The sequence below is a fragment of the Gallus gallus genome, chromosome 2 (genome assembly GCF_016699485.2).
Source record: "Gallus gallus isolate bGalGal1 chromosome 2, bGalGal1.mat.broiler.GRCg7b, whole genome shotgun sequence".
Classification (NCBI taxonomy): Eukaryota; Metazoa; Chordata; class Aves; order Galliformes; family Phasianidae; genus Gallus; species Gallus gallus.
Genome location: NC_052533.1, coordinates 51,601,482 through 51,627,826, shown reverse-complemented (window position 1 = coordinate 51,627,826; position 26,345 = coordinate 51,601,482). Strand labels below are relative to the sequence as shown.

Below are 26,345 nucleotides of genomic sequence, written 5' to 3'. Positions count from 1 at the left end.
CACAATGGGAACTGCTACTGAAGGACAACAGAACTGAAAGGAACGATTAAGAACTCCAGTTCTTTTATTGGTGAGTTTGACGTCTGGTTAAGCAATACATACATTTCAAGCTTGATACCCAGTAGCTCTTGTATACAAACCATGGCAGTACATTAGCAAATTCACAGTGTCAAAGAAAGCAGTTTGAATGCTCCAGGCTTTGAAGTGCAGCAGGTTTGCTGGGAGGAATAGTGGGGATGGAGGACGGTGCAGGATACCCAGAATCTGTTTCCACCAGCTCAAAATAACCAGCTAATTTCCCCAGGTGCTTGCTACAGAAACAGGCTTCCCCAGGGTGATTCACTGAATGGCTATACTGCTGCTTTACAGAGCTCCCATGAGCTTGTTTTCTGTTCCTTAGAGGAATACAGCTAACTTCAGCTTTCATGAGTAACTACAGAGCAGCCCCAGGGAGATTTAGTGGTTAATTTAGATGCTTCTGGGGAGCGTGAAATCTCCCTTCCCTTTGTGGTCCCTCTGCGACTACCCACTGTCAGTTAGCAAGTGGTATTCACCCCAGACTCACAGATGAGGAGTTCGACAGTAAACAGGAAATTGTGTGTGCTGTCATACACAGTAGATACTCATACACAGCAGATTTTAATTTCATTTTGATCCAGGATGGACTTCATGTGTTTTGCTATGAATCCAGTCGGGATAAAATCCTTCCCACTCACTCAGCATCAGGTCCACCCAAGCAAAGTCCACTACATTCATAAATAAGTCCCTGAGAACTCTCAGTAAGGGATCTGTTTGGGTGGACAGGCATACGATCTGCCTGCATAGATCTGATAGTGACATGGATTTCAAACACTTGAAATACTTTTCACTTATTATAACTGGTATAATAGATTTAAACATATTTTGTATGGAGAATTCATTCACATATCAAGTCCTAGTTGCTCCTAAAATCTGAATTATTTGGGAAAAAAATGCAGTCTTTCCTTCCTTTTCTGATTCAAACTCTAACTGAACTGTATGTACTTCAGAATAAACATGATTGACTTAATCGAAAACCTTTTTCCATCGTTATTGTGTGGTCATAGTAATATGCACATTCATAATATATAAAGTCCTTATTCAAAATTGCCAAAGTGATAACACAGTAAAGAGATGATGGTTCTGCATTTGAGAGAACAACAGTGCAGACTGAAGTTTGCTACTATATTAAGACAGCATGGGCAAATGCTGTAATTAGAAAATAAAAGTCAAAGAGAGAAATTGTTAATAGTTTTGTGTGCCATTCAGGCTTCTTCTCAAATAAAATGATTCTTTATGGAAGTGATAATGTCTTCATATGTGACCCTGGGACTGCTGTAAAATGCTAAACACCCATCCTCACAGGTGTGATACTTGGTAATGGCATGGCTATATTTGCAAATTGCTCCATTTTCTACAGTTCTATTCTACCTTTATCACTATTTCTGATGAACTTTACTCTTTCCAGGAGAACACTAGTTAGTGTTTTCTTAATATCAGGACACATATTATTTTTAGGTGAGAATCATTCACATTCTGAATCAGAATACAGAACACAAATGAAGGACAATAACACGATGCATCCAATGCAAAAAAAAAAAAAAATCAGGTGATGTATTAATGTATTGTTTTAATCTCTGCTGGAAAAACATTTCCCTGTTGGCACAGGACACCAGAGAAATAGAATGAGTTCAACATGGCATCTGTCAGAAACAAGATATTTCTATTCTGGTTTGATACCATTATAGATTCTGGTTGAAGGAAGATGATTTCCAGTGTGAAACACAAAACAAAACAGGCACAACTTCTAATCAGAGCAAACACACAAACAAATTCAGAGTACCCCGAAAAAAAAGGTTGGGACTGAGGTGGTACAACTTTTGCAGATCAAGCAGAGAGGTTGAAAATTCATTTAGAGCTTTGTTCTAGATAATCCTATATGTCTCATTTTCACATATATCTAAATAGAGGAGAAAGAATACTCAAGAAGAAAAATCATGTTACAAATTTGCAATCCTCCATGATCTGACCTCAGGGACATTACCAACTAAACTGCTTGGAAGCAACCATGAGAAACCTTGTTGCTGCTAGGTTCCTGTCTGGCTGAAAGGACAGCAATGCATTGGAGCAGGGTAACACGTTGCTTTGTGTTCCAGCGTACACCAGAAGGCATGGGGCATAGCCCAGGCTCTCCAGTCCACACAGAGAACCTAGGATTCACGTTCAGTCAAGGAGAATGTAATAAGGCAGAAACAGCAATTACCTGATGGCAACACTGAACTCTAGACCTACAGCTTTTCTGTCTGCCATGATCCTCTTGGAAGAGCAAACTCAAGAACAGATTTTCTCTGGCTGTTCACACTGCTGTTGAATCATCCCAGCAAGGTCAAGACACCGCAAAATTCGCCATTTCTCAGCAGCCAGCTCCTCCTTGGATACCTGTCCCAACAGTTTTTTGGCGAAGAGGTTCTGATCCTGCATGAAAAGGCCCACAGCAGGCCTTGGGGCTTGAGGGAAGTTCTCCAGACAACCACTGGTGAAACAGAAATTGATTTTCTTTTCACGTCTCATCCCCGGTCCTCGTTCTTCGATCCAAGTGAGAGGCCTAGTATTGAGAAACAGTGGAACAAGAGAGTATTTATGAAGAAATTGAATCAACTGTTCTACTTTAAACACGTTTTGCAGTACTTAAGACAGTGCCCTAATAAGTGCACCTTTTTAAAATTTCAGTCACTGCATGTTTATTCAAGATGTTCTGATCAACAAGCCTTGTGGCTCGTTACAGAGCTGAACACCATGTCATAGTCTTAACTCTACCACTGCTATGTGCTGCTGCTTTCAACACACCATGTAAACTCTCTCTAGCTTTGTTTTCTCTATGCATAATGAAGCCAGACATGTTTAGCCATCTTGAGAGGAATATAGAAGTTTAACCCATTCATTCAATTGTGGATTTGGATGAAAAGTGCAGTTAAACATCCAAATACTTTGTGAGTGATTTAATCATAGCTAAACTTGTAAGACCCTCAGTGTTTAGTCATTCCTCCAGCAAGAATAAACTGTCAGTAAGATACATACTCATAACCCACGTGCAAGCACTGGGTTAAGGGAAGTTCTCCAGTTGTCTGGGACAAGTGTTTGACCAGAGAACTGTACCCGTTAGGATTACCTGGACAGACAGCAGGGTATCTCATGCAGACGCTAGCATCTGTACTCTCTTTGAAATTTTTTCAAACTTTTCAAGTACAATGATAGCACTTGGTCAATCCTAGATGTTATGCCAGAATGTCAATTTAGTCTGCTTCAGCTACATAAACTCTCAGACAGTTCTGTCTTATGTCACGATGGCCACAGACTCCTAGGCAAGCAGAGGTGTGTTGGCTATTGACTGTGTTAGCTCACAGGTCTTCACACTTTCCTCCCCAACCTCCAGGTCAGTCAATGACAGAGAAGACGTGGAAGTGCTGTGCTGCTGCACAGGTTTATCAGATGCCTTGGCCCTACATGGCAAATGCCTGCAGTTTTGAGGAATGGTCTTTAACATGAGCTACTTACAATCCTCTTTTCCAGCTCCTCTTTCATCTACGCAAATCATACTATTACCTTTTTGCAGCTCATTCATCACTATTCACTACTGCCTGTGTTTAGAAGGTGCACGCTATTTTTCTCACTTGGTTTTTGATGGCCCTTCCACAGTTCTTGATGGCCTACTTCAGTCTGCCACTCACAGATCATGAGGGCATGCATAGCATGGAAGAATAAATTCTGTCCACAAGTACTGCCCATTAAATCTTTAATATGATTAGATCAGGAAGTCCTGTCAGTCTACCCTGAACACATTCTGCAAAGCACTTGACTTAATAGTTCTGCACCTCTCACCTTTTATACTTCAGGAGGCAATTTCTACATTCATAACATTGTAGCAATTACTTTTTTGCTCACCAATATTGCCACACACACCCTAGAAATTAAGCATGCCAGAAGAAACTAATCAAACAGATTTAAACTACTGTAGGGAAAGAAATAAAAGGATCCAAACCACAGTCTGCAAAAAAAATGCATAAAGGAAAATCCCACAGGACTAATAAATGCAAATCTCTTGTGTTTCAGGAAGTCCTAAGGCTGCAGGCCACAAGGGTGCCTGAGGGCTGCAGCACTCTGTGGTTTCTATGCTCTCATTCTCCTTCCCAGAGACATCTCCTGCTGACCACAGCCAGAGGCAGGCCACTGAGGTGGCTGGCTTTGCTCTGACACAGCAGAGCTGCTTTTTTTCCTATGACAGCAAATATCCATTGAGGGTTTAAACCACTGTTGTGTGAAGCTGCTTTATCTCAAGTAGGCTGGTGTGAAGAAACCATTGGACAGATACTGGCAGGGACCTTTACCACGTAACAGTGGGGAGTACACTGGATGATCCAAACAGGCAATATTAGTATGGGGTCACATCCCTGGAATGATCTACAGCAGATGCACATCAGTGACCAGATTCAAACTTATGCAGTCCTCCACTCTAGCTTGAGGGAGCCACTGAACTGGAAGCACAATCACATAAGTCAGGTAAAATTAAAAAAAAAAAAAAAGAAAAAGATGAAGAAGAAGAAAAAGACTGAAATGGCTGATTTAGATCTGTGAGCAGGAGATGCTGGTTTTACTAATAGATTTATCCTCTTTTGTGATTGGGATTTTAGTTATTTTCCTAAAGAGAGAGCTGCTCCACTTGATTGCTAACTAACACATGTTACTTTTTAATTAACAACTCCTACATTAGAATTTGTTCTTTTTTATTGCTATAAAGACACATATGCTCCAACTCTGCATACTATTTAAGCAATTATGTTGTTTAAGAACCAGGTTTGTATTTCATATCAGAAAACTATTTTTTAATAAGGCTGATGTTTTTTATTAGGTAATTTATCCACTTCCATTTAGGATCTGCATCAAAGCACTATCTGGTAATGCATGTAATTATTTAGTAGCACTAGTAGTTTTATTTGAAAATAACAAACCCAGTGTTTTTGGCAGCTAAAGAAAGCCATAACTCATTTAGTTGGACAGATGAGAAAGAAAAAGAGAGTTAAACACTGAGAAACCACTTTTACACTGACTTCAAAAGGAAGCACCATCTACTATGAAAAAAAAAATCCACACTGATTTTATAGTCATTTTGTCTTTCCAGATTTTAGACCATCACAGCTCTCACAGCTACATTTTATTCAGATTAGAAGATATTTCATCTTTACTGACTCTGCTGCCTCAAATGATAAGTAACCATGCTGCTTGAACTGCACTAGCTGAAAAACCAAAATGAAGAAAATACCCTTTGTACCTGCAGAAGAATTAACCTGGTTTCATGCTTGAAAGCATTCTGGGTCTACTCAACTTAATATTTCATGCAACAATTGATACAGAAAGCATGTTTTACATGGTTTTTTTTTTTTTTGGATATTCAGGCTGAAGTTATTTTTCCAGATGTCATAAGCTTCATTCTCAATACAAACAATTTCAAACAGTTATTGCCAGAATTTGTGCTCAGAAAATGTCTTCTGTTTCTTTTAAACTTCCTGTTTCATGGGTTGAAGACACCAGTAATCTTTATTTACTAAGCAATCAACAAGGGCTGCCTTACCTCAGATGAGAACTAGATCTTATTTCTAGCTAACATCAGAACAAATGTTGCACAGATCATTATCTTTCCAGCTTGCACTAAAAGTCCATTTTTGACATTTACTGAATCCAGGCTCTATAATACTAGGACAGGAACTGCAGTCCCAGACCAGCCGTACTGTCAGTTGATGTTTGTCTTTTCCTGGATTGCTCAACATTTTACCACAGAAAAGCTGTCAGCTCAACTGCCTTAGAAACACAAAAGAGGCGGAGGTCATCTCTCAGATAGCTGAGCTTGTGATGTTAATGCACATCTCCAAAATCCACCCGAGACAGATAAGCAGCCACTGCAGGCTAAGCAGCAGGGACATGCCACAGCCTTTGCACAAATCCCTGCTCAAACAAGCAGAACACAGGCTGCTGTGCTCTGCACCTGCTGCATTTTCTAATGCAGCAAGTGGGCTGAATTAACCTGACTTCCCAAGGTTAGTGCATTTATGTCTTTCAAAGAAGGGTGTGCTAGCTTTCAGGAAAGTTGAAGAACTTTCCCATCCCATAGCAAGATAGAACTTGAGCATGTGAGAGCTGTAAGAACATTACCATTGCTCACGGGTCATAACTTCACTTGGAGAGTGGGCCAAATTTCCTACTGTTGTACATTCACTGACGTCAATGGGGGGAAGGTCAGCAGGAAATACAGTGCAGAGACTTACAGGCATACTGGAATGCTATGTAACTTTCCAGCCAGTGTTAAGTTATCCTGAAGCATAAAATGACTGTCACGGGGGTCATGAAAATGCTCATGGCGACAAAATACAGACTGACTGATCCACATGCAGAGTTAGCCAAGAGCTAAGAAAAGCAGCTATCTGTCAGCTGCGTTGCAAGAAAAATAATCCAGAAACAGCTCTGAACCTAGTAAATATCATACATAGCAGCTAAGGACTACTTAGAGACAGCCAAGCCAGGGAAATGCTTAAAGCATCCACTAGTTCCACCTGCTGGAATTAGTTCAAAATCTCACTCTACACTGAGCTTTACAGATACTCTCATTACTTTCAAATTGCTAAGAGGGTAAACACGGATGGTGTATGGAGTTTTGTCCTCTCATAACTGCAGAAATTATTATTTTTTATTTACAGAGGAAGAAAGATTACTAAGACAAGATGCTTATTCCATCATAAACTGACATGGGCTTTGTAGGAGATCAGTGAGTGCTTCAACAAAATCTGCAGTGAAACTAATGGTCCAAGTGAGCCTTGATTTTTCTCTGCCAATATATATAGTTCTACAGGTCATTGTTTTTTTAACAAAACACTTACTCAAAATTCTTCTAGCAGTCAGCATTCATATTTGTTTTGTTGTTGTTGTCTGTTTGATGGCATTCATTGTGTGTTTAAGGTTTTGGTTCCACATATGTGCAACAACAAAAAAGGTAATTCATTATAAACAAAGGTAGGTCAGTATATTTTCCTATGTGGTCACCTTTTCCCTGGTTCTCCCTAGTCTTTTATTTGCCTATAAGGGCAGAACACACTTTATGGAAAAACAGGGAAATGTGAGTGAAAAGAAAGGAACGATCTGCTCTATTGCCAGTCCTACCTAGGAAACATACAGAGATTGGTAACTTCTCTATATCTTTTTAAGTCAGACAATTCTTATGTTGCAGCTCTAGCATGCTTCAACCTTTTTCAACTTCAACTTGCTTGAAAAGGAGATGACTTCCATGCAGATGGTCCACAATAATCAAAATGAAGAGTTTCCAGCAAAATCAATACCATACTGTGCACTGAGTTGGGTACTTAATTCTCAGAATGGCATGCCCATAAAATATTTAAAAATATATTTTATAGCAAGGTCACTAAAAACATGCTAGTTTATAGCGTGGTTATTGTTAACATATAATAAAACGGAGATCTAACTCAGCATTATAAATTATAGCATCAGAAGAGTTTTCAGCAAGGAAGTCATACAGCAGTGGCTGGACAAAATAATAAGTAATCCTGGATGCAGGATTCTCACTCTCACAGTCTGACAGACTGGTGAAACATAAATGAAACAACAACAACAAACACAAAACAAGATAGGGAAAACAGACTGATGACCTATTCAGGAAATATCAAAGTCAGTACTCCGAGTTAGACATTAATGAAGAGCTGACTTCTCTGTAGCATCAAAATACAGTGCTTAAAATGTGTCATTTTCTCTTAACCTTCAGCTTGTAGCACATAAATACAGCATTATAGTGCTACAAGCTACGTAGTATGACTACTCCACTGGGTTTTCTAATGGCCATATATTTCCAACCTTTAAACAAGGTTTAGCGTTCAACACACATCTAGAATGTGAATTGTTAAACAAAAAATATCCTGCCTCTGAAAACTCTTTCTGGATACAAGAAAAAGGCTTTTCAATCTAAGACACAGGAACTGCATAAATATATTATGGACCCATTCCCACATTCAGACATCAGGAAATAACTTTTAAAACATCCTTGTGCTCTTCCACAGACATTGCTTGATTGTGGCTCTTCTTTACCATGATTGCTACAGGAAATACTCTCAGGTCTCTTTTGCTTGTAATGCTCTAAGACCAATGTTAACCTATTTTATTTCCACAAGAGAAAGGATGTAGACCTCCTACAGATGATACCCAAATAGGCTGCCATAATCATTACTCACTTCTTGTTTGCAGTCTGAAAATGAACGGTCATTCTAGAATAATTCTTATCCTTCTGCTCTTCTCTGCTGGCAGAGGTAATGGTGAGGTCTCCAAAGAGGTCAATCAGCCAAGTCAGTCGGGCAATTCCACTGAAAGCTGGAAACCCTGCTTTTGTTTCATCAAGGACACTGCCTGGTGCAATAGCAACAGAAAGGCTTGAGAAATGGAAAATAATAATGCATGCTGCACAGGAAAGGCTGAAAAAACTGCAATATTGCAGGCTTAGAGACCAGGGTGTAGAAAGGTCATCAGTGGATGAACTGAGCAGCAAGTCAACAAACATGATCAATCCTGAAATGAATTTGTTGGGAGTGCTATGACAGAGAACACTGCACCAAGTACATATGCAATAAGCCTTAAAGATGTGCTGAGGACAGAAGGGTATACACAGTAGAGAGGAAGAAATGCACAAAAATCTCTCCCATCACTTCCAGGGCCAAACACTAGTGTGGAAGGCTCAAAGTCTCCATTAGAAATGAGGACATGTCCTCAGAGCTCATATTGGTATTGGAATGAGGGAGCTAGTTGATACCACCAAAGTACAGGAGAGATGAAGAAATGGTCCACCCCCTTGAAATGTATAGGCTTGCTTTCTTCAGAGGTAGTAGTAGAAAGAGAGTAGAAAATAGGTCACAGATGACAACTATTAAGGCAAAAGTGTTTTCCAGACCCTTCTGTAATTTTAAAGAAATATCAAGAGGTGATACTTGTGTGTCCAGACAATTTATAGGCAGACTGTCATATAAAAGGTCTGGTCTGGAAGGGCTGGATCCCTGTGGTACAAACCAACAAATCTGGTTGAACTTCAATTTCCACACAACTACTGACCTGTAAAATGTAATGTTCCCTTCACTAGGTCTTTCCCAGCCACCTCCTTTTTCAGCTGCTTGTATTCTTCAGTCAGAAGTTCAATATGCTCCACATGGAGGACTTTACCTGTCATTAATAAATAAACAAACAAATCAGGCCAGATTAAATAAGAACTTTCTGTATGAAATACATCTAAGCAGTAAAGGCCTCACCAGCCACCAGTGGGAGCTCACTTAAAAATGCTCTCACGTATGGCTTGCAAAATTGTGTTAGGAGGAAAAGAAAATGCTTTATTTTCAGTGAAAGGACAGGCAGGTGCATAGTCTATAATAATAATAAACATAAGACTATGTTTATTAAATGCTCTACTATCACTGTAACATAACTTCTCTCTAACAGCACTATCTGTACCAGAAGCTGACACCATCAGTGAGGATAAGCATACCTTATCCTTAGCTTTGGCATCTGCATATTTATTTCCCCATTGGCATACATCTTAAATCCTAGATTGACAACTCTGAGACAGGCATGCTTCCTTGCATACTGAATTTAATAGAAGACCGGAGGGTCTCGCCTTTGGGTTTGATGCCTTTAGTGCTATTCAATAGGTAATGCCATTTACAGCACTGAGAACAAATTCCATTACCTTTTTGCTCAGCCGTCTCCCAGAGCTCATGGGCTGCCTCAGCAGACAAAGCCATGGGGTACTCAACAAGGACATGTTTCCCAGCTTCTAAAAACATTCTGAAAGGGATACGAGATCAGTCTTTAAAATGTATACTGTCATAATCATTTCTCACCACTGTGCTAGCAGATTCTCACTGACATGAGCTAGTAGTGTGCACTTGCAGCCCAGAAGGCCAACTATACCCTGGGCTGCATTAAAAAAGGAGTGGCCAGCAGGGAGAGGGAGGTGATTGTGCCTCTCTACTCAGCTCTTGTGAGGCCCCATCTGGAGTACTGCGTCCAGGCCTGGGGCCCCCAGTACAGGAAGGATGTGGAGTTCTTGGAGTGGGTCCAGAGGAGGACCATTAAGATGGTCCAGAGGGCTGGAGCACCTCTCCTATGAAGAAAAGTTGATGGAACTGGGCTTGTTTAGCTTGGAGAAGAGAAGGCTCTGGACAAACCTCACTGTGGCCCTCCAGCACTTGAAAGGAACACATGAACAGGAGGTGGAACAACTGTTTACAGGGGTTGATAGTGATAGGATAAGGGGGAATGGTTTTAAACTGAGACAGGTGAGGTTTAGGTTGGATATTAGGAGGAATTTTTTCACTCAGAGGGTGCTGATGCACTGGAACAGGTTGCCCAGAGAGTTTGAGGATGCCCCATCCCTGGAGGCATTCAAGGCCAGGCTGGATGTGGTTCTGGGCAGCCTCGTCTAGTGGCTGGCGACCCTGCCCATGGCAGAGGGGTTGAAACTAGATGATCTTTGAGGTCCTTTTCAAATCAGGCCATTCTATGATTCTATGAACCCACTACAGGGCTTATGTGGTACTTTAGGGAAGTCACAGTTATTACTTCAGGTTTCTGTCTCTCCTCAGGTGTCCACATGCTCTCCTGCAACAGCTTTACATAGACCCTTTATGCTCCTAAATTAACACGGAAGGTGGAGGCAAGGGAAAACAACAGAAAAAGCAATACAAAATACCTGATGGTTTCTTCATGGCTTCTGTTCTCTGTGCTGATAAAGGCTGCATGAATCTCTTTGCTTCTTAGAGCATCTTCCAGGCTAATCTGCTCAGCCTCATCAATATTGCCAAAACTTCTCCTGTGTATTTTGCATAAATACAACCAGAGCATAATCACTTCAGTTCTTTCTTCCCAATTGCATGTTCTGCAGCAGCACTTAGAAACTGTTGCTATGGATTACTGAGATAAATGAAGGCAGAGCAAAGGAAGCTTGTGATCCAGGAAGGGCAAAGCACTTACAGACAGAAGTGGAACACAAAAAAAGAACAAAACAGATGGGTCAGTGTGCAGGTGGTGGTATCAGTACAGACACCATCCACCGTTGAAACCTATTTTTAGAAGCATCATAACAAAAGAGTAGTTTTAAAAGAGTAATTTGAGGGAGGACGGTGTTCCTGTGGGAGAACTACTCCCCAGTGTTGGCCACATGGACAAAAGCACCTGAGTTGGCAGAACCATACGCAATGCAATGGACAAAACAAACGCTTGGCTGTGATGGCTCGTGACCTGCAACGCATGCACCACCCAGCACTAAGACAAAGGCTCTCTTGGTCAATACACTGAGCATGTCTCCACCTGAAAACAAAACATGCACCCACAGCAAAGGCCCTTTGCATTAGTACAGAATAGAACATATAGCTTGTTTGTGTTATGGTAGGTGACAGAGGGCATGAGGATAGGCCACAATAAGGACTTGAAAAGAAAGATAGGCAATGCTTGTGTGTGATTGGAATGCAAAGAGAAAGGCAGTACATATATACAAGCAAGCTGCCTGTGAACTGCGCATTTCAACAGAATTGTTTCTCAACAGAAGTAGTGGAAATCCTATCTTTAGTGTTGTTCCAGACCAGCTGTAGCCCTAGCAAAGGCATCAGAGAACCAGGATTGCATTTGGCAGGGATATAAATTGGATGACCTAATGGGTTCTTTCTGTCTCAAACAACCTGACTACATGACTTAAATATAGCTGGAAAAAAATACATTCACAGTCTGAGACACACACATGTGCCCTGTAACTGTTTAAAACCTTTATGCTTTATTGTTATGGAGCAGACAGTCTAGCAGGAATACTAAGAAGGAAGTATACGCATAACAGTCCCACTAAATTTCTGTTGCTCCAATCTAGAAAGAAAAATTAACTTTGCTCTTTGAAAGGCAGCCTTACTGTAAGTACTAAATTATGGGAGTTCCTTTAAAGTTACAGTATCTGGTTTAAAAAAAATAAAAAGAACTTAATGATCAAATTGCAGTGTGAGGAGCTTTACAATAAATATTTTCATAAAACTTTATCTTCAGTACACTTTTAAAATTTGTAAACCTTACTTTTTTAAAACATTTCTGAAAGTTTCATACAGACATTAGCTCATTAGTATAAATATTTTACATCTGTACATCCTGAACCTACAGCAGATTTAACCCAGACAGAACTGCATTTATCACACAAATTCTGTGGTGAGAAGGTGTCTTACCTTTTATTTTAAAGAGAGTCATTTCTGCAAGGTATCTCATCAAGGTAGACTCTTTGTTCTCTCTTGCAAAGCTTTCTGTGCTCATTTCCTAGCTGACACTCAGAATGACAGACACATTTGCATAAAATTTCCCTTTGCGGACAGCATTAAGAGAAATATAAAACTTCTGATATTCACTCTCTGTCCTCACCAAATTATAGTCCTCCATATGAAAAGGCACATACACCAGAAGAAAAAAACATTACAATACACACATTACACATTAAGAAGAAATGTCTAACCTGGATACAAATCCAAGGAGCTTCAGATGCTCTGAAGGGCTAGAAGGCATTGGATTCATCAAATCTCGAATCCGTGCTAAGCCAGCAATTCCAACTCCAACCACCACAGTCCCAAACATTTTGTTAATCTGACTAGAGGAAAAAAGAAAAACACAATATTTCATTTAAGAGGGAGAGCAGCAGCTGGGGGGTGGGGGGGAGGGAAGTCGAGAGGATGGATTATTCTTTAACTCTGCTTTCATAAAGCCAAACCTTATTCAGATGTCAGCAAGTAGCTAACAGAGATGTGATACTATACACTACTGAGCTCACTCACATCCTTTTGAAATGTGTTCAAGTGGTTCATCGTATCACAGATCTTAAGACATGTATTTAATAGCTAGCAAATCACAGCACCATCACAAAGTCCTTCCTTTCCATGAATGGATGGCAGACCTTAAAAGTGAGACGTTTTTCTATTTATATAATAGCTTCCTTTCTGGAAAGAAGCCAAAAAGTTCTGCAAATCCAGCAGTTTTATATAAAGCCAGCTGACTTCCTGAGCGTATGCAATACAGCCTGTCCAGGGCTGCTATATGGCCATTAACCGCACAGCAGCACAGCCAAAATACTCTTAAGACAGAAAGCAAAGAACATCTATCTTGTTTTCCCTGATGTAACTGCTCGCATGTCCTACACTGACAAGATGCAACCAACCATTTGGTAACTTGGTCAAGACACTTGCTAGACACTTCTATGCATGAAAAAAAGCCCTGTGATCTCTTTAATGACAAGCAGGCATGTCTTAAAGATTTATATCTCCCAAGTGCGTATCCCTACCACAACAGCATTATAGAGGGGATAAGCAGGTCAGTACTTTCACTGGCCAGTACACTGGTGATGAACTATCTGTATTATGATTTGCCATCGATCTGTTGAAGCTGAAGTCAATTAGTGTAACCTTTCAAACCTCAAATGAGAACTGTTCATCTACCGCAAGGACAACTAATGCTTTGTAAAGTAGTTTTAAAATTTATGGGAAAAATAGCTTTAAAACAATCCAAGTCAGCCTTTTTTTTTTTTTTTTTTGTTAATTTCATCCAACTATAGCTCCTCTTTAGACCCTCCTTCTTTTCTGGTGTCCCTCCCCCCACTGCCGATCCCTATGTAGCCATCTGCCATTTCACTACTCATCTCCAAAAAACACATGGCTTCAGCTCCTCTACATCCTCCCATCAGAAAGCTCTAGGCAGCAGTAATACTCACCTTTACCACGGCCATCTTTGAAGCTCATCCTTGGACTCACTCTTGTATTCAATACACTTCTTTGCACAATGGAACACAAAACTAAACAAAGCTCTGCAGCTGTAGCCATATCCTTCCTAATGCAGTCCAAGACACTGCTGACCTTTGCAAAACAAGGACAATATGGACTGAGATTTAGCTTGTCCACCACTTTCTGCAAGGTACTTTCCGGTGTTCCAACCAGGAACTGGTGCATAGGGTTATTTCATCCTAGGCACAGCTCTCTACGCTTTACTGAAATTCATGATGTTCCTGTGCCATTTCTTCAGCAAGCCCAGACCTCTCTAACAAGCAGCTCTTTTTACTGGTGTACTGGTCACTCCCCAGAGTTTGATTTTACTCATAGAATGGCTGAAGCTGCACTCAATCCCACCATCCAGATGGCTAGTAATGATATTAAACACTACTGGCCACGATATCAAACCTTGAGGGATGTCACTAACTGACTGCAAATTTGATGGCTATTGCTTGAACTTTATGTCACAGATCACAAATACTTGAGTTAGTTTTCCACACACCATACAGCTCACCAATTTGGTCATAAGAATAGTATAGAAGATCACACCAAAGGCCTTGCTAGAGTCAAACTTAAAACTATTCACCATTTTCTTCTTCTCAACAGCACCAATCATCTCATTATGGAAGGTGATTGGATCGGTCAGGCACTAGTTGCCTTCAGTAAATCCAATAGTGGCTGTTCACAAACATCTTGTACCTTACATGCTTGCATGTCTTCCAAGAGGATTTGCTCCACTGCCTTCCCCTTGACCAGGGTGAGGGTGACCAGCCTCCAATGCCCATGATACTCACTCTTTCCTACCTTGAAGACAAGGGAAATACTTGCCCTCTTGCCTCACAGTAACATCAGATGTCAGGGGCTGGTGTATGTTCAATGAGCAGAAGATGTCAATGTCCATCTCTGCTGTGGGTAATGATATATCACCACAGACCGTTAGTCGGTACTTAAACCTGGGAGGCCTGAGAACAGACTGGTGAAAGCCAAGACATAAAAGGCACTAAACACTTTCAATTTTCCCTTGCCTCCGGCCCAATGGAAAGGCAGGCCCACATTTGGTCTTGTTGCCACAGAAGCCGTTCCAGTTGCTAGTTTAAGCGCCAGCTGAGCTTTGTCTTCGCAGCTTCATCCCTGCAGTCCTGTCTCTGGTGCTGTCTCTGTCTCTCTCCTAGGCAGTCCTGCCTGATATCTGCCTCCATGTACTTTCTTTGTGTACTTGAGGTCAGTCAGATAGTTCCTGCTGATCCACACCAGCTGAATCATGAGAACAGCTTTCCCATATTGTGAAAACAGCCTTTTACCATAACTTGCGTGGATACAAACTGAAGGACGAGATGCCTGCGAACACGTAAGCTCAAGAATAGAATGCAGAGTCCATGGAAACTCACTGCTAAACTATGATAAGAAAGAAGAATAGATGCCCTGTTGTTGAAGATAGGACAGTGAAACAGATGACTCAGCTGAACACAACACCAATAAGAGTTGGTTAGGGCTACCTCTCCTTAAAAGGCTGGAAGTTCACAGCAAGATAAACTACTAGCCTTCATCCAGTGACTACCAGAGACCCCCACCACATTTTTAGGATGCATGCGCAAGAGGGTGGGACAATATGTTAATGATTTCTTGGAATTCCAGCCCATTTTCTTGGAATATAATGAATATGTATACATTATGTCTTTAAATATGTACCCATTGCTTTTCTCAGGGTGCAAGTTAGGAGATATCCCCCTCGCACCCAGTGCTGTAATAAACATACCTGCTTTATAACCTTACATGGGTTACAGAGTGTGATTCCACACATCACAGCATTCTGTCACATTCGGCTTTGCTTGCAGTACACCAGAGTACTTGCTCTCTGCTCTCCAAGGCAGCCTCCCATGAGATCTTGTCAAGCAGATCCATAAAAAAATCCATAAATCACTCTTCTGAAGTCTATGGTTGTCATTCATTAAATTCTGATTCACAAAGGACTCCAGTACAGACGAGGACCAAGCCAGTGGAGGCTTTGAAGTGGTCTTGCTGGAGAACAGTAAATCAAGGCCTTATTTTAAGTTCAGATATTTTCAAGGTTATGGGAGTTTTAAGCTGTTACTATTTGCCTACTGCTCTTAGTGGGACTAAGGGTTGCATGGCAGACAAATTCCCCTGAACTCCTACAGCCACCCTGTTTCCAAGAACTGCTGTATTTGTTGGTGAGATGCTAACACCAGTTTCATCTAAGTAAAGAGGATGAGGGAGCTGTCTTCTTTCCACTGCCATGAATAAAGAACATTTCACCTCATATCAGTGTTTTTGCATCTTCTTTGAAGAGCACTCCTGCTTTCATCCAAGGAACAACTTCTGACCTCCCAAAAAGTCAAATTTAAGAGAGACAAGATGATTTCAACCAAAGAATAAAAGCCGTTACTATGCAAGTTGCCACAGCAACTAGCTGTGAAGCACAGGTAGCAGGCTCCCAGGGTTTTCCAGGTTAATACAGTATTCACACAGAAAGAGACAGCTACTAAATGCACACTGCAGAGCTTTGCTTATGTGCATTAGCCAAGAGAAAAAAATCACGGTGTCTGCATCCCTGCCGCTGTTTTTTAATCACCCTCATTTTGCTCATACAATATACCTGGAAACTGCTTAGCGAGAAAGGTAAATTGGCTGTTTTGTTTTAACCTACCAAAGCAGAATAAGGAACATTCACCTAAGAGTCCAGATGAATATATGAAAATTTACTCATTATTTCAAACCGTTATGCTAGGATAACAACTACAGTTATCTTTCAATTACAAAGCTGATGAAAGAGGAAGCCCAAACCATAAACTGTTGTGCCTGCCTTTCATGCCTTCTTAAAACCTGTGATCACAGCTAAAGCTTTGACAAAAAGCTTTGAGAAGGCTGCTGAACCTTGGCTCCTGTAGTACCGGGGGAAAGAAAAAAAAAAAAAAAAAAGAGTTGCAATACAACAGTACATTAGCCAGCACCCAAGGGTCCAGCATCCAGGAGACATGCATGACACAGAAATTAACCTGAGAATGGCATTTAGCCGAAGAGGTTAATTTATGCCACACAGATGTATCATAACTCCATCACCCTCCTGCTCCCTGTTGAACTTTCTGTGCTTGTGCTGCTTGTTTCCTCCACTGAATAGCTATAAACAGCTCTGCAGCAAAACATATTCTCTATGCATTCCTAGGAAATTCAGAAGTAAAACAGGAATATTCAGCAACAAAGCTGGCAATGGAGCACGTCCAAAAGGACTGATCACACAGCAAATTCCTCCCTGGTGCAACCACAGCAGGACTTCAGCTTTTACATCTCAAAAAACTTTCTAGTGCTCACACAGGTAAGCTTTACCTCCATTTGGTGCAATATCACCAAGGCCATGTAAAACCAATGCAGAGGCATGATAAAAGACAGACCTTAATTATCGCCCTACTCATGAAATATTTTTCATGCCATATCTACACACTACAGGTTGGTAACAGGTACCTTCTCTCTTCACATACCAAGTGTTTCAGTATAGTTTCACACATTCTTCCTGCAGTTTTCAAAGTTCCATTTTCACAAGTACAAATGAGTGACTCACATTAGAAATCAAAACATTTTGCAATCAATTTCACCTGCAGCGGCACTATCACCAATAACACTGATGTGAGAAGCCTTCCTGGAGTAATTCCAATCCAGTCTTTTTAAGTGTGCTACTCCAAATGACTGCCACTCTACGGCTACACATACCAAGAGAAGCAGAAACCTTGCATACCAGTACTTAATCTGAATATGCTGTCATGAAGGTTAGCAAAACTTTGCATATTTGACAGCTGAACCATTTGATTCCCACAGTTATTGAACGGTAATTGTCAGTTTCTCCAGTGTCCCCTTCTGTAGAAATACTTGCTTACATTAAATCTCTGTCTCTCCAGAGTTATATTCCTCACATGTTGTCACTTACTCCTATCACTTAAAAACACAGAATGCAATCACCAGCAGTACATAGAGATATTATACATAATTACACATACACTGGTTTGCTGATTGTATTCTGCTACTGCTAAGAGAAACAGGGAGGGGAGGAATTCCTACATTCAGATGGCCAGCAACTGGGGAGACCAGGATACAGGGGCAGTTACTGGACTGAATGAGCATCCAAGCCCAGCTGCTAGAGGGATCCACTAGTAGACCACATCCTGCTCAACCAGAGAAGTGAGTAGGATGAGGCTGCTGATGCTATGTTCATACAAGTGCCCTGAGTGCCTGTGATCTATGTGGCCAGCCACATACGTGTCCATATATGGTATATGTTTGTGCTCTATGTGAATGTGCTGACTGGGAATACATTTTCATCCACACTGCTGGTTGGATCTGAGAGCATGGAGCTGCAGCAGCCTCACCCTCCCAGACTTTCAGATCCAGCCCAATATATTCCCCTAATATAACCCAGATTGGTTTGAGGAAGTTCTCCAGAGTTTATTTTGCAGCAGACATGTGGATTAGACATCACAGACGTTTTCTCTATTATGGTAGTAAAGCCTAGAGAAGGGGTTGTGGCACCTTTCCCAGCAAAGATTTTTAGGGGAACACCAGACAGCAGGAGTCACTGTAAAAATGACAAGTTGAAACACTGAGGATCCTTCCAGAGCTACATCTCTTATTTCAAACATCCAGAGTCCTGAAGATGCTGTACTTGAGATGCTGGTTACATTTTACTGCTGGCACCACCACATTTTACTCTCATATTGTCTTACAGAAACACACACCTGCCTGGAGCAGAAAAAGCAGAAGTTGAACAGTATGGCTTTTGTTGGTGTAGTTTAGAAATGAGAAGAACAGCACAAATATACATATGGGAAGGGAACTACTTAAACACTTCAGTCTTTGTATGCGCTGAAGCATAGCTGCAGCATGTACAGAATGGGTCACTTTCATCAGTCCTAAACTAAAGGCAGAACTTGAAGGAAAAAAAAAAAAAAAAAAGGAAAAACAGAATGGAGATGATGAAAGTAATTGTTTGAACACTAAAATGCTAGATAAGCAGTTTACGGTTTTGCTCTGCCTTTGCTGCAACCTTGAGATAAAACCCTTTTGCAAGAAAGAGATAGTCAAGAAGGCAACACCCAGCACTCTATCGCTGTTACTTCTCTTCTAGAACATGAACTAAACAGAAAATGAGAGCCAAAGGTAAGTAATCTCAAAAACCTGTCAGGATACCATCCATCCACATGTTTCAGAAGACAGCAACAGTATCTAGTAGTTTCAGAGCTGTCCTTGAGCTGTTTATAACAGTCTTACCAATGCTCCCCAAGCATTTCTCCTTTGCTAGCATCCCTTTTTTTGGCGAGCACATCTCAGTCCACAACTTCCTGGCAGGCACACAGAACCTGGTAGGTGAGGTAAAACTTCAAGGCACCAACTCTCGCAGAGGTTTATCACCAGACAACAGTCTCTCACCCTGACTGGCCCTACTACACCTTGGAACAGCCAGAGCAGGCTTCTCTTGCTGGCTTTTAAATGCAAATTGAACAACACATCTGCATGGTTTTATTGTTATGGGCAGGTTTACTTGTCCAGGCTTTCTCATTAAATTCTGTTTTGCCAGCTGGCTTCCAAAGCTGAAGTTGATATATTTAGATTGAGATCTAGCCAGCCATTCACTGTGTTACAGGTGCCCAACAAACACCTTCACTAAGGGGGTCGGGGGAATAATAGTGATTTGTGGGGCCAATTTCAAGGGTGGTCCTTGCCTATTGTACATGCTTTGCAAGAGACAACTGGTTTCTATAGGTGACAGCAGATGGTCAAACTTCTTTTGAATATACCTGCACTGCTAACACTGAAACTGGCCAGGAAAGAAGTGAGCTCACCTTTGGGCACCCCCCCAAAAAAGCTAAGGGGAAGAAATGAAGGGACCCAGTTTTGATTTCATACAAAATATACCATTAAAAAAAAAAACTTTTACTGTGAAATTTTCAGGAAACACTCTGGAGAGTATTAGAGTCTTGTGAAACTTCTGGGTGGGTAAATAAACAATCCCACATAAGAGCTATTAGTTAACCAAAAGGCTGTGGTTGATTAGTACATGAGTAAAGGAAAGAGCCACAAACAATCTCAAAAAAATTATTTTGGGCTTTAGTGCGCTATAACAATTTTTGAAAGTGAATTTGTACATGGTTATAGAAGAAAAGAATGTATTAATAGACAAATGTCAATTTCTTTAAAGCCCAAATTTAGATGAGGATTCAGAAGAATGAGCTGTAGTATGGAGCTAACAGCAATTCACAGATCCTGTTTTTTTCATGAGATCAAACAATATTATTGCTACAGTCCAAGTCTGTGAGAGAACACAGCCTGGAGAAAACAGGCCCGATATTCTAACTCAAACAAAGTATATGATGCTAGTGAATGATCTCCTTTCCTTCAAAATGCATTCTCCAACCCTTGTCTGCTTAATACCTGTGCAGGCACTAAATTCATATGCATTCCCTGGTTTCCAAGCAGAACCAGAATAATGCCTCCAGGATCTCTGCATAGCTAAGCAGCTGGGAAGCCACAGGAAAGCTCAGTTTCCAGGCTGTGTTCTTACTTTCTCCCAGAAGTGAGGGGCCCAAAACTGTACACAGTACTCAAGGTGCGGCCTCACCAGTGCTGAGTACAGGAGGATAATTACTTCCCTGTTCCTGCTGGCCACACTATTTCTGATACAAGCCAGGATGCCATTGGCCTTCTTAGCCACTTGGGCACACTGCTGGCTCATGTTCAGTCTAGTGTCAATCAACACCCCAAGGTCCATTTCTTCTACACAGTCTTCCAGCCACTCTGCCCCAAGCCTGTAGTGTTGCCTGGGGTTATTGTGGCCAAAGTGCAGGACCCGGCATTTGGTCTTGCTGAATCCCATCTCATTGGCTTCAGCCCAGCTATCCCGCCTATCCAGATCCCTCTGTAGGGCCTTGCTACCCTCAGGCAGATCAACACTTCCAGCCAGCTTGTTGTCATCTGCAGACTTACTGAGGGTGCACTCAATGCCTCATCCAGATCATCAATAAAGATATTAAACAGGACAGGCCCCAGCACCGACCCCTCGGGAACACCACTCATGACCGGTCACCAGCTGGATTTAACTCCATTCACCACCACTCTCTGGGCCCAGCCCTCCAGCCAGTTCCTTACCCAGCCAAGAGTATATCTGTCCAAGCCACGGACTGCCAGCTTCTGCAGGATAATACTGTGGGAGACAGTGTCAAAGGCTTTGCTGAAGTCTACGTAGACTACATCAACAGCCTTTCCCTCATCCACCAGACGGGTCACTAGATCATAGAAGGAGATCAGGTTGGTCAAGCAGGACCTGCCCTTCGTGAACCCATGCTGGCTAGGCCTGGTCCCCCGGTTGTCCTGCACGTGCCACGTGATCTCCCTCAAGACAATCTGCCCCATAACCTTCCCTGGCACTGAGGTCAGGCTAACAGGCCTGTAGTTCCCCAGATCCTCCCTGCAGCCCTTCTTGTAGATGGGAATCACACTGGCAAGCCTCCAGTCTTCTGGGACCTCACCCGTCAACAAGGAGCGCTGATAGATGATGGAAAGCGGCTCGGCTATCACCTCTGCCAGTTCCCTCAGCACTCTCAGGTGAATCTCATCTGGTCCTGTGGACTTGTGGCAGTCCAGTTGGAGTAGCAGGTCTCTGACTGTTTCCTTTTGAACTGTGGGGGGGTTTAGTCTGCTCCCCAGCCAAGACTGCCAGGTCAGAGAGTGGAGAAACCTGAGGATAACTAGTCTGACTTTTAAAGACAGATGTAAAGAAGGCATTCAGAATGTCTGCCTTTTCCTTATCCTCAGATCTTTTTCCCTGTCAGTCCTCCCAGTTCCAAAGCAAGGGAAATCTCTCTCTGCTACAAAGCATCCTTGGGCCTAATGATGATAAATGTAATGCAATAAGTAGGTATTACTACAACCTGTGTTCTTCTCCTTTGCTGTAGGAAACCCCACACAGATTAGGCATCTAGAAAAGGTGGGTATAACCACATTTTGTATTCAAATATCTATTTAAAACAGCACAATATAAAGTACAACATGGAAGCATTTCTTATTTCTTTTTTCTTGCTGTTAAATTCAGCTGAAGTCCTAGCCATACAAGTAATTAATTATATGCATGCTTAGCTTTAATCATGACTAAACCCATTGACAAATCAGAATATTCGTAGAATTACATTAGGAAATAAGAGATTTTGCTACTAACTGTAACATTAGTAGGCACAAGAACAAAACACATATCCAGCCACAAGTTTGTTCTTTTAATATCTTTATGAACTCAACCTAAAAGATGATACCTATCTTCTGGTCCACTGTAGGTCACTGCATTCCAGCTCTGTGAAAGGGTGGCCTATTTTGAGAATCGCCCCCACCCAAAAATAAATAAATAGATAAAAAGACAGACAGGCAGATAGATAGAGATAAATAAAATACAGCACTCCTGCTAGAAGCTACCTGCAGTCACCATAAAGATACTGCTTGCCATGGCTGATGAAACCCTCTGTGTCCACATATTGTCTGAAGCTGGTCAGAAAATTGTAGTTGGTCAGACAAATGATTTTTTTTTGCTGACTTTCCTCTTATCCTACCTGTTTAAATTCTCTAAAATAAATTGACATTGATTGAAAGTTTGTTTTATTACTAGATTAAGATAACTTTGAAAGTAGATAATGTTTAGCATAACATTGTAATCTTAAAAATAATTCATAAAATGGCTAGTACCGCCACCATTTTATCAGTCTACCCCTTTTCAGCAGGGCCTGAAAAAATGCAATCAGAGCTCCCAATTCCCATTAAATTTTGGAAGGCTACCAATGATAGCAATTGCTTTACTGTAGGGAAAAAAACAACTCCTGAATTAAGAGCAATAACCAAGGTTACCCAAATTCCTGATAATTTTACAGCCCAGTATTTTTCATGCTATTGACCATCACAGAACTCAAGAATTGCTACTAGCCAGCCACTAATCTCTTTTCACATGAACAGTCAGTCTGCAATTTTATGTTTTTTAGCAGTCAAGCAGTCCTCACATGCTACTCCGCTTAAGAATATCCCAAGAAACTGAAATAATCTTTACCAGCCACTAGAGGGAGTGCTTGGTATCATACCGATTAAAAAAAAAAAAGTTAATTGAAAAGTTTTATATAAAGACTATAGGAACTCTGAAAAGTACTTTTTCAAAGTACTTCAACTTTCCAGAAAAAAAAGTAAAGTTTTAGGAAAGACAATGCTTTGTGTTTAACTGGACACATTTCAAAAGTGAATTCATCTCCTCTTCCAACTTCTAGGTCTACCCCCTTCAAACTCTGAGATTTATAAAATGAGAGAGGCAGTTTTATATAACTGAATAGCTGAATTACAGTTTTATAAAACAGTTTTATGCAGTTTTATATAACTGAGTAGCTGAATTACTCAGTTTTAGTTTTCCTGTACAGTCAGGTAGCTTTGAGCATCTCTAGACCTTCACATATGCAAACCCAAAGCTTGAAGCTACTAAAAAAAAAAAAAATAATAATAATGACACACAAAATGGTACCAACTTACAGCTGCCTGTCTATTTACAGATTTACCATCACCAGAATCACTGCCTGGTCTCAAAAGGACCAAAAAACAGCCATCAGCAAAAGAGAAGATTCCGACTCAATCCCCTTCAACTACTACTAATATTCAAAAAACATCTAAAGAGAAATGAATACATACTGCAGGAATATGCGTAAAAAAACCCACTAAAATTGATAACCTGACTTGATGGTTGAGTCCATGCAGTAACATTTGCTGAAGAAGGATACAGGGTGGATTGTGCCAGTATTCTAGAGGCACTGTAGGTTCAACGTACTCCGTTAAATCTTGCTGGATAGGTATTGCTGAGGCTGCTGGCAGCATCTACAGAACTCATGACCTTATCCAAAAAATCTCAGTACATCTATATGTAAAATCTGTGAATTGGCTTAAAAAATGCTTTACTCTTTCCCAATCTGCCTTCAAAGGTGTTCAACGGTGTTAGCAAAGCTAATGGCCTGTTCAGAAGAATATTTTAAAAACACAACCTAGCCAAAAACAGCCAAAAATGTCTACTAGATGTGCACCAGTAATTTATTCTAACCACTGTGGTTCAATAACTGGATCATATCTTGTAAAAGGCAGGATTGGTGCACTTGCCTAGCTTTGCAGTAACTTGAACAAACTCCCACAGAGGTTCAGGTGCCAGCAATACTAAAGTCACTATAAGCAGGCAATGTACTTTGTTAGAGAGGTAGAAAAAGAACTCAGTCATGAAAGGGATTTGCAAAATGAATACTTCTAAAACATAAATACAGATATCTTTCTCTTTCCCAGATTTTACTTAACTATACGTACTTCATTTTTCTGCAGTACTTTGGTGAAAACATTTAGCATAAGAAAAGAGCTTCATTTTCTCCTACATATTGATTTCTGGAACTGTACCATTCCTGTAAGTAGCCAAAGAGGTCACTAAGTTCTGAAAAATAGAAAGTGGCTGTACTGAACCATTACAATCCCAAGCTATCAATGGCAGCACAAAAGATATTCTGTAATGTACCAGCAACCCTGTTGATTACCTTCTTCAGCCTCACAGCTTTAAGATAATTCAGTCTAAATGCATTCATTTCTCAGAATTTTGAGGTTCTGAGTGAGAATTGTACAAGGTTAATTTCTATTATTTAAGCCATGTGCATCTCAGACATGATGGTGGCTTCTTCACAAAATGGTTTTCAGACAAATGATCTCATTTTTTTTGCATTAGAAATTGAAGATATAAGGCATCCTAGTTGAGCATCATAAGCACAATCACTACATACAGGTATTTGTAAGTTGTCACTATTTTACACATTCCTTCAAAGCATACCAGGTCAAATTCATGTAGATAAACCAAGTAAAGGAGCCTCAGTAGTTAAGAATATGCAAGCCATAATGTCTGCCATGATAGTCCTCTGAGTCTACTTAGATCCCCTTGCTTTGGATTTGATCCAAAGACAGAGGATGATAGTGTGGCCAGACAATGGCTTGTGAGCCAGACTTATAGGTCACAAGCCATTTGACTACACTTGCATTCAGTCTGGATGGTTTTTCCCAGTGACTATATAAATTTTGCTTCCACAGTCTGGAATAAATAAAGCTTATTCCAAGAAGGCATATAAGCATCTAAGGTCATGTAGGGGATGGCAAAGATAATTAAGAGCACACTGTAAAAGAAAGTACTTTGAACTGCCATTTATTCTCCCTGTACTGATGATGAGCCTCTTGATGAAAAATGTAATCTCTGTCAGCATGTCAATATGAGAAATCATAGGTGAAAGCTGAAGAGTTGAAGACTCCTTTAGTAATTGTTTAACCAAACAAAGCTTAATGGTTACTTCTCCTAGGTTATCAGCACATTTGTGCTTCCTTAGAATTTGACAGCTCAGCAGCATCCTGCACAGGAGGCCTTCACTTCCCATATCTTAAAAACAGGAACATTTTGTTTCTGGTATTTTGGGCCATTTAAGCTGTAAAACTACTGGTCAGCTGATGTGGATGTTAGTAAACTGGACCAGCAGTTTCTCTGAAAAGTATTCTCTCAACCTAAGTACATGAATGGAAGAAAACTGTCATCTGGCATTTACGAAAAATAAAGTGAGCCTTCAAAATTGAGTCTCCTTTGTTTAGTCAGCAGGGAATAAAGACAGTTCTCCATTTCTACCTCCTTGGGAAGGCAGCATCTTTCCAGGTAGAGTCTAACAGAAAAAACAGGTTCAGAGCAGCCAGATAAATATGTTCTCACATTCCCTGCTCAGAGTACAGGAGATCTGAAGTTCTTCTCTCCCTATGACAGAATGCCATGACATCCAGCCAATCTAAGTCTTCTTTAAAAGAACAGCTTGACATTTTTATGGTTCTGCTGTGTTTTATTTGTGTCAATATCACAAATATGATTAGACCAGGCTGGCTGTCACCAGGCCCTACCCAGGAAGGATTGGGCTGGAAACAGAGATTGTCATAATATTGTTATTTTTAAGCAGTAATCAGAGCCAGGCAAATGGCTTGTTTATCTTGGAAAGATTTACTAAACAACCCTCAGCCTAAGGCCTCTTTTCAAATGCCAGACATAATAAAAATAGAAAATACGTCTTATTTTTGTAAATACTGGGCTAAATGCAAGGATAGCTATTCATTCTGGTTTCAGCTAGGACAGTGTTTATTTTCTTCACATTGTTTGCTATGATGCTATGTTTTGGCTCCAGGAGGAAAAACAATGTTGATACCACACAATGTTATAGTTGTTGATGAACAGTGCTGTACAGAGCCAAAGACTTCTAAGCTTCTTGTACTGTTCTGCCAGTGAGGGGGCTGGAGAAGCACAAGGAGTAGGAAAGGGACAGAACCAGGACAGCTGACCTAAACTGGACTAAGTTCTATACCATACTGTGTTACATGAAAACT

General features: G+C 40.8%; 1 protein-coding gene across 7 annotated transcripts in view; it reads right to left on the bottom strand.

Annotated features, from left to right (window-relative positions):
• Positions 1 to 46: 46 nt before the first annotated feature.
• Positions 47 to 26,345, bottom strand: part of BLVRA (biliverdin reductase A) — a 40,772-nt gene continuing 14,473 nt past the window's right edge. For 2 of the 7 annotated variants that reach the window (XM_046938353.1, XM_040692501.2), the window contains 7 exons: positions 13,841 to 13,982; positions 12,596 to 12,723; positions 10,805 to 10,924; positions 9,800 to 9,897; positions 9,172 to 9,279; positions 8,304 to 8,475; positions 47 to 2,623 (listed from right to left, as the gene is read on the bottom strand). In XM_046938353.1, coding sequence (XP_046794309.1) covers positions 2,350 to 2,623; positions 8,304 to 8,475; positions 9,172 to 9,279; positions 9,800 to 9,897; positions 10,805 to 10,924; positions 12,596 to 12,723; positions 13,841 to 13,855 — 915 coding nt within the window. In that variant the 5' untranslated portion in view covers positions 13,856 to 13,982 and the 3' untranslated portion in view covers positions 47 to 2,349. Of the gene's footprint in view, positions 2,624 to 8,303; positions 8,476 to 9,171; positions 9,280 to 9,799; positions 9,898 to 10,804; positions 10,925 to 12,595; positions 12,728 to 13,840; positions 13,983 to 15,651; positions 15,915 to 26,345 lie in introns of all 7 variants that reach the window. The other 5 variants (XM_025147730.3, XM_040692510.2, XM_046938354.1 and 2 more) reach the window with 4 other exon arrangements.